Genomic DNA, 14,046 nt, shown 5'->3' with positions numbered 1-14,046 from the left:
GAGGATGCTCCAAAGGTTCTCAATAGGGTTGAAATCAGGGGAACATGGGAGCCACACCATGAGTTTCTCTCCTTTTATGCCCATAGCAGCCAATGACACAGAGGTATTCTTTGCAGCATGAGATGGTGCAATGTCATGCATGAAGATAATATTGCTACGGAAGGCACGGTTCTTCTTTTTGTACCACGGAAGAAAGTGGTCAGTCATAAACTCGACGTACTTTGCAGAGGTCATTTTCACACCGTCAGGGACCCTAAAGGGGCCTACCAGCACTCTCCCCATTATTCCAGCCCAAAACATGACTCCGCCACCTCCTTGCTGACGTCGCAGCCTTATTGGGACAGGGTGGCCATTCACCCACCATTCACTACTCCATCCATCTGGACCATCCAGGGTTGCACGGCACTCATCAGTAAACAACACGGTTTGAAAATTAGTCTTCATGTATCTCTGAGCCCACTGCAACCGTTTCTGCTTGTGAGCATTGTTTAGGGGTGGCCGAATAATAGCTTTATGCACACTTGCAAACCTCTGGAGGATCCTACACCTTGAGGTTCGCGGGACGCCTGAGGCACCAGCGGCTTCAAATACCTGTTTGCTGCTTTGCAATGGCATTTTAGCAGCTGCTCTCCTAATCCTATTAATTTGTCTGGCAGAAACCTTCCTCATTATGTCTTTATCTGAACGAACCCGTCTGTGCTCTGAATCAGCCTCAAATCTTTTCACAGTACGATGATCACGCTTAAAGAGGCTCTGTCACCAGATTTTCAAACCCCTATCTCGTATTGCAGCAGATCGGCGCTGCAATGTAGATAACAGTAAGGTTTTTTTTCTTTCAAAAATGAGCATTTTTGGCCAAGTTATGACCATTTTTATATTTATGCAAATGAGCCTTTCTTAAGTACAACTGGGCGTGTTTAAAGTTAAGTACAAGTGGGCGTGTATTGTGTGTGTACATCTGGGCGTGTATTGTGTGTTACATCTGGGCGTGTATTGTGTGTGTACATCTGGGCGTTTTTACTTGTTTTACTAGCTGGGCGTTGTGAATAGAAGTGTATGATGCTGACAAATCAGCATCATCCACTTCTCTTCGTTACCACCCAGCTTCTGGCAGTGCACAGACACACTGCGTGTTCTCGAGAGATCACGCTGTGACGTCACTTCCACACATCGGCACCAGGCGACAGAGGCTACAGTTGATTCTGCAGCAGCATCGGCGTTTGCAGGTAAGTCGATGTAGCCTCTGTCGCCTGGTGCCGATGTGTCCTCGCTCGTCCGACACGATGCAGGACCTGTGGCAGGAAGTGACGTCAGAGCGTGATCTCTCGAGAACACGCTGTCTGTCTGTGAACTGCCAGAAGCTGGGTGTTAACGAAGAGAAGTGGATGATGTTGATTCGTCAGCATCATACACTTCTATTCACAACGCCCAGCTAGTAAAACAAGTAAAAACGCCCAGATGTACACACACAATACACGCCCACTTGTACTTAACTTTAAACACGCCCAGTTGTACTTAAGAAAGGCTCATTTGCATAAATATTAAAATGCTCATAACTTGGCCAAAAATGCTCGTTTTTGAAAAAAAAAAAACGTTACTGTTATCTACATTGCAGCGCCGATCTGCTGCAATACGAGATAGGGGTTTGAAAATCTGGTGACAGAGCCTCTTTAAGTTTTCTTGAAATATCCAATGTTTTCATACCTTGTCCAAGGTATTGCACTATTTCACGCTTTTCGGCAGCAGAGAGATCCTTTTTCTTTCCCATATTGCTTGAAACCTGTGGCTGCTTAATAATGTGGAACGTCCTTCTTAAGTAGTTTTCCTTTGAATGGGCACACCTGGCAAACTAATTATCACAGGTGTCTGAGATTGACTACAATGATCCAAAGAGCCCTAAGGGTATGTTCACACGCTAGCTGGCTTTTACGGCTGAAATGACAGCCTGTTTTCAGAAGAAAACAGCTGCGTCGTTTCAGCCGTAAATGCTCCTCCTCGTAATATACGAGGCGTCTGTGATGCTCGTATATCTTGAGCTGCTCTTCATTGAGTTCAATGAAGAACGGCTCAAATTACGTGGCAAAGAAGTGCCCTGCACTTCTTTGCCGAGGCAGTCAATTTACGCGTCGTCGTTTGACAGCTGTCAAACGATGACGCGTAAATTACAGGTCGTCTGCACAGTACGTCGGCAAACCCATTCAAATGAATGGGCAGATGTTTGCCGACGTATTGTAGCCCTATTTTCAGGCGTAAAACGAGGCATAATACGCCTCGTTTACGCCTGAAAATAGGTCGTGTGAACCCAGCCTTAGACACAATACCATCCATGAGTTTAATTGAAAAACGAATAATTAAATGTTTATGACACTTAAATCCAATGTGCATAATAATTTGGAACACGGTGTAAAATAGTTATATTCTTGTATATAGGGGCAGTATTATAGTAGTTATATTCTTGTATATAGGGGCAGTATTATAGTAGTTATATTCTTGTACATAGAAGGCAGTATTATAGTAGTTATATTCTTAAACATAGGGGGCAGTATTATAGTAGTTATATTCCTGTATATAGGAGCAGTATTATAGTAGTTATATTCCTGTATATAGGAGCAGTATTATAGTAGTTATATTCTTGTATATAGGGGGCAGTATTATAGTAGTTATGGTCTTATGCATAGGAGGCAGTATTATAGTAGGTATATTCTTGTATATAGGAGCAGTATTATAGTCCTTATGTTTGTGTATTCTATAGGCAGTATTATAGTAGGTATAGTCTTGTATATAGGGGCAGTATTATAGTAGTTATATCCTTGTATATAGGTGGCAGTATTAGAGTAATTATATTCTTGTATATAGGGGACAGTATTATAATAGTTATATTCTTGTATATAGGAGCAGTATTATAGTAATTATAATCTTGTATATAGGGGCAGTATTATAGCAGTTATATTCTTGTATATAGGGGGCAGTATTTAAGTCGTTATATTCATGTATATAGGGAGAAGTATTATAGTAGTTATATTCTTGTATATAGGGGGCAGTATTATAGTCGTTATATTCTTGTATATAGGGACAGTATTATAGTAGTTATATCCTTGTATATAGGGACAGTATTATAGTAGTTATATCCTTGTATATAGGTGGCAGTATTAGAGTAATTATATTCTTGTATATAGGGGACAGTATTATAATAGTTATATTCTTGTATATAGGAGCAGTATTATAGTAGTTATATTCTTGTATATAGGAGCAGTATTATAGTAGTTATATTCTTGTATATAGGGGGCAATATTATAGTAGTTATATTCTTGTATATAGGGGGCAGTATTATAGTAGTTATATTCTTGTATATAGGGGCAGTATTATAGTAGTTCTATTCTTGTCCATAGGAGAGGATAGACGTGTGCTTGTGAGCTCCCTGTTAGGACTATGCATGGCTTCTGACCCAGGTGGAGGGGAGGGGTCCTGGGCTGATGATCCTGGGAAATCCCAGAGTCTGGAGTTTGGCCTGCAGCATGGAGATGGTGGAGATGATGATCTGGAAATGGTGGCTCGTGAGTCAACTGAATCTCATGATGTTGGTGAATTGTGCACAAAAATGACAAAGAAAAATATCTTTAAAATGGAAATGCAAGTTCGCAAATTGAGAACAGAAATTAACCAAGAGACTGATCCAAAGGCAAAGCTGATGAAATGTGAGTGTCTGGATGTTTGCACACGTGAGCTGGTGATATTGAAGGAGAGATTGCAGAAAGAATCATGCACAGTACCCAAAATAAAGAACCGGGCAATGGAGAATAAAAGGGAGACCAGAGCCCAAACTGTGAAGAGAAAAAATATCATTGCAAAAAAAGACACTGACTATAAGACTGTGTATAATATTGTGGAGCAGGGAAACCCTGGAAGATATGAGTGTGCAGTGGCTGGAGGATCACAACTCCCATCATGTGTGAGGTCTGTGCAATCAGTCAACAAAAATGCTGCTGCTAAAGCTGCAGAGAAATCTGTGCCAGCTGACGAGGGGTTAACTGCAGTAGACTCTATGTGCAGTACTGATGAAGTGAATGCGAGTGGCACTCCTGGGAGTGAGCAAGAAAGTGCCGCATATACTGACATTGTAAGTGAGACCTCGCTCAGCGCGGTGATTGACAGTCTGATATCTGATGAACCAGCGGCACAGGCTGAGGAGGACATTGCAGACCCTGTTCTGGAGGTTCAGCCATCCGCAGTGTCAGTGAATGGAGTGCAGGATACACAGCGATCAGGAGCAGACACAGGAGGATCTGCAGAACAATCAGCTGAGGAGAGGTCCAGTCCTGACCCACCTGCTGACAGACCTCAGTACAGGAGACTGTTCTCCAGCGTCACAAGACCGACTAACCCCACACCTCAGAGGAGGAACGCGGTCAGAATCAGGTACTCAGGACCAGAGGAAAACCTCCCCTCCAGACTCTACATTGGGAAAGTTTTGTTGAAGGAGTTTATGAAGTTTAAAGCTTCTGAGGTGTTCGCTCTGATCCACGTTCCCTCCAGCAGGAATTATGACATCAGTTTCAAGTTGCAATATAGTCTAGACTTATTCTGGAGTATTTATAACGATACAAAGGAGCACGCGATGTGGGAGCATCTACATGTCATCCAGCTGACTAAACCCCAGGTAGTCACCGCAACCGTTCTTTTCCATTCTGAGGTGGTGGCTCTGGCAGATTTGCAGCACTGGTTGAGCAGATATTGTGAAGTGAAGAGACTGCCAACAAAGATCTATGATGAGGAGGAGATCTGGAATGGAGGATATTCTGTCAAGATTCAGTTAGTTCAGGAGAATGGAGTGACCAGACATCTGCCGCACTCCTTCTACCTGGGCTCGGAGAGAGACATATGTTACTACCCTGGTCAACCGCGACGGTGCCATAGATGTGGGGGCAGACACCTGGCATTCAACTGTTCCCGTATTAAGTGCTCACTATGTGGTCAGTTTGGGCATGTGAAGGACGAATGTACAGGACCTGTCATCTGTAACCTGTGCTTGGGACCTGGACATACATTCCGGGAGTGTCCGCATGCAGAACATAATAAAGAGGAAACCTTTAAAGGAGCCATGGAGGAATAGCAGGAGGATGTCTCCATATGTGTAGATACAACCCCAGAACCTGGAAGTCCCAGCGATGATGTGAGCCGAAGTACCAGAGACCCTGCTCCAGAGACGAATGTATCACCTGTGGATGCTGCACAAGTGTCACCAGCCACTGAAAATAGAGGTCATTCTAAAAGCAAAATATCCAGTCACTCTGTCACCAAAACATCTAAACATCTGCCCAACACCAGTAAGGAACCAGCTGATCCAGCCGCAGCGACCAGTAAAAAACCAGCTGGGCCAGCCGCAGCGACCAGTAAGGAACCAGCTGATCCAGCCGCAGTGACCAGTATGGATGAGGAGGGATTTCAGACGGTTAAAAGGGGAAGTAAATTAGTCGATTGTCCTAGGAAAAAAATCACTGCAGCAAAGAAATCACCGGATTCTCCAGTGCTGGTGATAACTGGGGGACGTTACTATGCGCTGGGAGAAGATGACCAGGAAGAAGAAGCAGAGATGGAGCAAGTCTCCTCACACATCCCAGACAACGAACATCAGTATGAAGCTGCTGACCCCCCAATGTCTACCAAAAGATGGGGTGTAACGGGACATAGTAGTGGAAGAAGGAAAAAAAAAGTAGGAAAGACATGTAACCAGGATGAGGCTGAAAATCACCTCTATTAATGTGAACAGTGTGAAGAATAGGAGCAGGTGGCAGGCGATATTCCAGCGTCTGTCTGACGACAAAACCAATGTCATCTTTATACAAGAGACTTTTCTACAGAGTAATGTCCCTGCAGTGTCCCTGCAGTCACCACATCTAGTGGGACAGTGAAACTCTCAGCTGCTGTATGGAGACTTCCAGCCCGAACTCCGTTTATATCATAGAGGTTTACTATATGTCATAAATGTGGTGACCGTGTCCCATCTGTGGTGTGCGCGATGCTGCCCGGTCACCAATAAAGAAGAACTCTCCTGTAATACTGTCTAGAATAATATCATGAAAAATAGTTGAAACAATCTATACTGGAGTAATATTCATATATTATGGTTTGTTTAATGATTGTGATGTTATTAAGAGACATACGTTTAGTTTCTTTTTCTGTTATGAGTGTATTGCAAAGGTATTGTAATATTTTGTTGCAAGTTTTTAAATAAAAAAGATAATTATAGTAGTTATATTCTTGAATATAGGAACAGTATTATAGTATTTATATTCTTGTATATAGGGGCAGTATTATAGTAGTTATATTCTTGTATATAGGAGGCAGTATTATAGTAGTTATATTCTTGTATATAGGAACAGTATTATAGTAGTTATATTCTTGTATATAGGGGCAGTATTATAGTAGTTATATTCTTGTATATAGGAGTTAGTATTATAGTAGTTATATTCTTGTACATAGAGGCAGTATTATAGTAGTTATATTCTTGTATATAGGGGCAGTATTATAGTAGTTATATTCTTGTATATAGGGGCAGTATTATAGTAGTTATATTCTTGTATATAGGCGGCAGTATTATAGTAGTTATATTCTTGTATATAGGGAGTAGTATTATAGTAGTTCTATTCTTGTATATAGAGAGCAGTATTATAGTAGTTATATTCTTGTATATAGGGGCAGTGTTATAGTAGTTATATTCCTGTATATAGGGGGCAGTATTATAGTAGTTATATTCTTGTATATAGGGGGAGTATTATAGTAGTTATATTCCTGTAAATAGGGGGCAGTATTATAGTAGTTATATTCTTGTATATAGGGGGAGTATTATAGTAGTTATATTCTTGTATATAGGGAGCAGTATTATAGTAGTTATATTCTTGTATATAGGAGCAGTATTATAGTAGATATATTCTTGTATATAGGAGCAGTATTATAGTAGTTATATTCTTATATATAGGAGGCAGTATTATAGTAGTTATATTTTTGTATATAGGGAGCAGTATTATAGTAGTTGTATTCTTGTATATAGGAGGCAGTATTATAGTAGTTATATTCTTGTATATAGGAGGCAGTATTATAGTAGTTATATTCTTGTATATAGTGGGCAGTATTATAGTAGTTATATTCTTGTATATAGGGGCAGTATTATAGTAGTTATATTCTTGTATATAGGGGCAGTATTATAGTAGTTATATTCTTGTATATAGGAGCAGTATTATAGTAGTTATATGATTGTACATAGTAGCAGTATGAGGGTATGTGCACACACACTAACTACGTCCGTAATTGACGGACGTATTTCGGCCGCAAGTCCAGGACCGAACACAGTGCAGGGAGCCGGGCTCCTAGCATCATACTTATGTACGACGCTAGGAGTCCCTGCCTTGCTGCAGGACAACTGTCCCGTACTGTAATCATGATTATACTACGGGACAGTTGTCCTGCAGCAAGGCAGGGACTCCTAGCGTCGTACATAAGTATGATGCTAGGAGCCCGGCTCCTTGCACTGTGTTCGGTCCGGGACTTGCGGCCGAAATACGTCCGTCAATTACGGACGTAATTAGTGTGTGTGCACATACCCTTATAGTAGTTATATTCTTGTACATAGGGGCAGTATTATAGTAGTTATATCTTTGTATATAGGGGCAGTATTATAGTGGTTATATTCTTGAATATAGGGGGCAGTATTATAGTAGTTATATTATTGTACATAGGGGCAGTCTTATAGTAGTTATATTCCTGTATATAGGAGCAGTATTATGGTAGTTATATTCTTGTATATAGGGGGCAGTATTATAGTAGTTATGGTCTTATGCAAAGGAGGCAGTATTATAGTAGTTATATTATTGTATATAGGGGCAGTATTATAGTAGTTATATTCTTGTACATAGGGGGCAGTATAAGGGCATGGCCCCACGTGGCGGTTTTCCTCCGCAGCTGTCCGCATCAATCTGCGTTGCAGGTTCTGCGGCGGATCTGCCCAAAATGTGCAGTAAATTGATGCGGACTAGCTGCTGCGTACTGCGGTAAAAGTGCTTCCCTTCTCTCTATCAGTGCAGGATAGAGAGAAGGGACAGCACTTTCCCTAGTGAAAGTAAAAGAATTTCATACTTACCGGCCGTTGTCTTTGTGACGCGTCCCACTTTCGGCATCCAGCCCGACCTCCCTAGATGACGCGGCAGTCCATGTGACCGCTGCAGCCTGTGATTGGCTGCAGCCGTCACTTAGACTGAAACGTCATCCTGGGAAGCCGGACTGGAGACAGAAGCAGGGAGTTCTCGGTAAGTATGAACTTCTATTTTTTTTACAGGTTGCTGTATATTGGGATCGGTAGTCACTGTCCAGGGTGCAGAAACAGTTACTGCCGATCGCTTAACTCTTTCAGCACCCTGGACAGTGACTATTTACTGATGTCTCCTAGCAACGCTCCCGTAATTACGGGAGCCCCATTGACTTCCTCAGTCTGGCTGTAGACCTAGAAATACATAGGTCCAGCAGGAATGAAGAAATGTCATGTCAAAAAAGCAAGACGCATCCGCAGCACACATAACATGTGCATGACATCTGCGGACTTCATTGCGGAATTTAGAATCTCCATTGAAGTCAATGGAGAACTTCCGCAATGAGTCCGCAACCAGTCCGCCACTGGTCCGCAACATCCATTGTATGCTGCGGACACCAAATTCCGCACCGCAGCCTATGCTCCGCAGCGGAATTTTCAGCCATGTCTAAACGAAGCCTACTAAAAAGAAGTGGAAGGCAATGGAGAAACGGCTCCGCTGCGGATTAACGCTGCGGAGTGTCCGCAGCGGAATTCAAGAGCAATTCCGCCACGTGTGGCTTTGCCCTAAGAAGGAAAAAAAAACAAATGATTTGAGGGCTTGTTTTTTGCAGGATGGGCTGTAGTTTATATGGGTTCCATTTTTGGGTGCAAATAACTTTTTGATCACTTTTATTAAATTTTTTTGTGGGAAAGGAGGTGATGAAAAAAACAACGATTCTCGCGGTTTCATTTTTTTTTTTAAGGGCACGGCCAGACGTGGCGGAATTTTTCCGCTGCAAATGTTGGTGCAGATTTGGGGGAATTACGCAACGAATCTGCACCAACATTTGCATATTTGACAGGTAATTCAGACGTTGCAGAAAACACAGCGGACTTGCCACAGATTTCAGTGTTTGCATTGCAAAGGCTGAAATCCGCAGTGAAATTCCGCTTTTTCTCCGCAACAGACAGCGCATGCTGCGGAGGGGAAATTCCGCACCTCAGCCTATGGTCCGCAGCGGACTTTACCGCAACGTCTGAACTGACTTTCCTAAAAATGTATTGAAACAAATGTAAAAAACGGCCGCTGGAGAATTCCACTGCAATTCCGCCACGTCTGAACATGCCATTACTGTGTTCACCGTGTGGGTTAAATAATGTTATATTGTGCTGGTTTGGACTTTTACCTACACAGCGATACCAGTTATGTTTATTTTTTTAAACATTACTTCAGGGGAAAAAATGGGAAAAGAGTGGTAGGGGACTTGAACCAGTGATCGTTGGATCTCTTGCACGATATACTGCAATACTAATGTATTAGCATCGGAAAATGCGCCAAAAAACTTCCGAAAACAATTTAAATCAATGGGAGGCGGAAAAACAATCTTGCGGGAAAAAGAAGCAACATGCTCTTTCTTCGGGCGTTTCCATCTTTGACCTCCAATTGACATCAATGGGAAGCAGAGAAAGCGTTTTTCACTGCGTTTTTTGCCTGGAGCGCTCAATGGCCGCAGGCGAAAAATTCTGCGAAAAACCTGACAAACGGAATTTTGAGGCAGAATTATCTGCATGCAAAAAAAACTCAGTGTGAACAGGGCCTTAGTATTTGAGTCTCCTATACAGAAGGTCCTGAGCTTGAGAGCCAACAGAGACCTGGTACAAGAAGAGGCTGAAAATGAATAAATGTATAGGGACATCCCTTGAGCACCGTCTCCTTCCTCAAGGATGTAGGGACACAGAAGCTTCTCCTACTGTCCAGTGTAAGACAAACGAAACGATCAGTAAATGTAGAGCAGGGACCAGCATTGGGCCCTACTTCCTCCACTGGGCCCGAACTTGCTGTGCCTTGGCGCCACCCCCGTTCATAAGGGTAACCTAATCCATACAGAAAATAGACAGAGTCTCTTTAATGTCTTCCATATGTCCACTACAGTAAAACCAATTTGCCGTCATTTAGACTAGGGCTCTGTTCACATCTGCTCCATTTGGAGTTGTCATCGCAGATTCCGTTAGATTTGTTGCACTATTCTTCATATCAAAACTATGGAACCCGATGGATCCCTTTATAAGTCAATCAGGTCCGAAGACCACAATGCATATCTGTACGGAGTTCACCGTAAAAGTTTGGGAAGTGTAGGTGACAATTTTACCTGCCAAAAAAATTATGTAAATGTGTTGGAGAAAAAAAACTTCTACCTTGAAAATAATTTTCTAAATAGCTGTTAATTGGTTACAGGTGCAAGTCGAAATGCGCGAGAAACTCGGTAAAAATATCCTTCTCATTAACCCAACAGGTGTCAATTTTACATTTGTTTTATGAGTCTAATGAGACCTATAATTATGATGGGAACTCAGCAGTAATCTTCAGGGCCAGGATTTGTGGGTTGGAACATGGTCAACTTCTTAAGTGCTTAACCCCTTAAGGACTGAGCCATTTTTCCATTTTTGATTTTTGTTTTTCACTCTCCGCCTTCCAAGAGCGATAAAATTTTTTGTGTTTTTTTTTCCGTCAATAGAGCGGTGTGAGGACTTATTTTTGCAGGAGGAATTTCTTGTTTCTATTGGCACCATTTATAGTACCATATAATGTACTGGGGAACGGCAAAAAAATATTTTCGGGCTGAAATTGGAAAAAACTGTGATTCCTCCATTGTTTTATGGCGTTCGTTTTTACGCCTTTCACCATACGGTAAAAACGACAACTTACCCTTATTCTGCAACTCAATACAATTACGGTGATACCAAATTTATAGAGGTTTTTTTTATATTTTACTACTTTTACAAAGAAAAAAACATTTGTTAAAAAAAATCGTTTTGTTTTACCACATTCTGAGAGCCAGAACTTTTTTATTTTTGTATGGATTGAGCGGTGTAAGGGCTTATTGTTTGCGAGAGGAGATCTCGATTTATTGGCACCATTTTTTAGTACATACAACTTTTTTAACTTTTCATTTTGAAACTTTTTTTTTCACTATTAAAAACGTTATTAAACTTATTTTTTACATATTTTATTAGCCCCCCTAGGGGACTTGAACCAGCGATCGTTGGATCACTGGTACAATACACTGCAATGCTAATGTATTGCAGTATATTGTCATTCTTACAGGCTTCTGTTAAGCCATGTCGGAGGCACTGCTTAACAGAGGCAGAGTGAAGGCAGACCTGGGGGCCTTCATTAGGCCCCTGGCTGCCATGCCAACCAGTGGCGTAACTACCGCTATAGCAGCCGTAGCTCAGACCCCCACCAATCAAAACTTCCGACATGTCACCATGACATGTCAGAAGTTTGTCAAACGTTTAGCTACACTTTAAGTAACATAGAACTGAAAAACTGCAGCCGCCATCTCAGTTAGATTGCAGGCACCTCACAGATTCTGATGGTTTTTATTCTTTTCTTCTAGCCCCCGCCGTTCCTGAGATATCAGAGCCATTAGTTCTGGTGTCCGATATGCAAATGAGGCCTTTGACTGCCAAGTGGGCGGTTACCTCTTATCAAGTGACAGGTCTTACCCGCCCACTTGACAGTCAAAGACCTTTTTGTACACCAAAACTTACGTCACCGATATCTCAGCAACGGTGGGGGCTAGAAGAAAAATCCAAAAAGTGGCAGAATCTTTGAGGCATCTGCAATCTAACTGAGATGTCAGCTGCAGTTTTTTGGGCAGGTGACAGGTTCTCTTTAAAATTACTTCCCGGGCTGTTTCACCACTGCTATTCCATATAAGCCAGTTTTATGATTTTTACTGATCCTCAGGCTACGGGTTACACTATACAGTGCCATGTGATTGTTCTTTCATTTTAGTTTCTATTGAGTTTTTATTGAGTATTGAGTTATTGAGTATTTCGTTTTTATTGAGCATTCTTTGTATTATATATGGACTGGGAACTACATTGACAGTGTGAGATATTACCCCGGATATCTGGCGTAATAACAGTGTCAAAATCTCATTTATCTCATTAGCTTAATGCAAAGTAACAACTGGTGGTAGAACAAATATCAGTAGGGGAATGACCTGAGGACACCCCAGGTCATTCTCATACTGAGTTATGTTAGGCAACATATGGTATTACCCAAAGTGAATGTCTACTGACTGTATATAGGTGCGCTGTGTTCCTAGGTTTATACATTCAATAAAGGTCCATTAATCCATTACACTGGTGGTCCAGAGTTCTTGCTGACACCATCCAAAAGATCTTGTGAGTCACTTGAAAGTATAAAGTGTTCAAACATACAGCAATAGCATTTTATCCGTAACCTAATCATGTTTATGGTTGGTCTTTGGGATATGAGAACGCTCTAAAGACCCCATGTGTAGGTAATAAAATTTAGACTTTTACATTTACAACAAAATGCAATTTCCAGTGATCCCAAGTCCCTAAAGTCTGAAATATTGTAAATTATTGTCATCTCTCTGTACATTGACATAATGGCTTACCTGATCACCTTTCTCTGCTTTAGTTGAAATGACTCTTCCCTGTAATATAAATATAAAGAACTTGAGAAAACTTTTTTTTTTTTATTTCTTAATAAAATAAAAAAAATAATAAAAAAACATTCTAGCTGTTCTAATAGATCCAGGGAAAATCAAGTAAAATTAAAATGTCTACATGCGGTGTTTTGGGTCAAGGCTTTGAACAAGATTATATAGCTAATCAGCAATGTTAGTATTTGGGGCGTGGCTGTGACAACCTCCTATTAATTTAATGTAGAAGATAAAATTGTCACCAGTAAAAAGGGGTAACAGTTGCTATATTACAGTGGGTCCCAACCTGTTGCTCTCAAGCCCCATTGATGTGGCTGACCATGTGATTGACACGTAGAAAGGAGGGTTTTTCTATACTCCCACCTCTATAGGTGCTCGGTGAAAATACAATACTGAATGGTTGGGAGGTTTCTATACTGGTTGAGGAGGGGGTTCCTTCTCCAACCCTCAGAATGCCATAGGTGCTTTAAAATGTAAGCAAAGAGATTATTTCCATTGGGTTTGGTGCCTAGATTTCTTTAGCATGTCCAGAAGTTCATCATGACCAGGGGTGTAGCTATAAGGGGTTCAGAGGTAGCAGTCGCACCCAAGCCACAGAGCATGAGGGGTCCAAAGAACCTTCTGCCACATAAGAAGACACCAGTATTATAAATTGCACATAATAGATGGGGAGGAGGGTCTGTTACAAATTTTGCATTGGGGCCCAGGATTTACAAGTTACATCACTGATGACTGTCGGAAATTAAACTTCATAAAGGCTAGTTCACATAAAGTTTTTTGGCCCTGTTTTTGATGCGGAAACTGCATCGAAAACCGCACCCAAAAACGTCCAAAATTGCCTCCCATTGATTTTCTAGAAAAAAAACGCTTGCGGGAAAAAAGCGAGATGCTCTTTCGTCCCACGGCTCCATCTATGACCTCCCCTTGAAATCAATGTTAGGCAGAGAAAGTGTTTATCGTGGCATTTTTTCCCGCAGCACTCAATGGCCGCGGGCGAAAAACGCCACAAAAACGCTGCCAAAAACGCGGCAAAGAAAGAGCAGGCAGGTTAAAATCTGCCTCAAAATTCCAGAAGGAAAAAAAAAAACTTGGTGTGAACAGGGCCTAAGAGTTTGTAGTCTGCACTGTGTGGATATGATACTTTGGAGAAGTCTACTGGGAACTCTATATGTATTTTGTTCATAGAACAACCTGTTTTAAAGGGATTTTCCTAGTGCTGACAACTGATGACCTATCCACCGGATAGGTCACCAGTATATCATTGGTGCGGATCCCGCACCA

The 14,046-nt window shown here is 41.5% G+C and overlaps 1 protein-coding gene across 1 annotated transcript in view; it reads right to left on the bottom strand.

The window, feature by feature from the left end:
* COL22A1 (collagen type XXII alpha 1 chain) overlaps window positions 1–14,046 on the bottom strand; it is a 229,320-nt gene that overhangs the window by 169,436 nt on the left and 45,838 nt on the right. The window contains exon 9 of the mRNA XM_075827932.1: window positions 12,718–12,756. Coding sequence (XP_075684047.1) covers window positions 12,718–12,756 — 39 coding nt within the window. The remainder of the gene's footprint in view (window positions 1–12,717; window positions 12,757–14,046) is intronic.

The sequence above is a fragment of the Rhinoderma darwinii genome, chromosome 5 (genome assembly GCF_050947455.1).
Source record: "Rhinoderma darwinii isolate aRhiDar2 chromosome 5, aRhiDar2.hap1, whole genome shotgun sequence".
NCBI lineage: Eukaryota > Metazoa > Chordata > Amphibia > Anura > Rhinodermatidae > Rhinoderma > Rhinoderma darwinii.
Note: the sequence above shows the minus strand (reverse complement) of the source record. Positions and strands in the feature narration are given on the sequence as shown.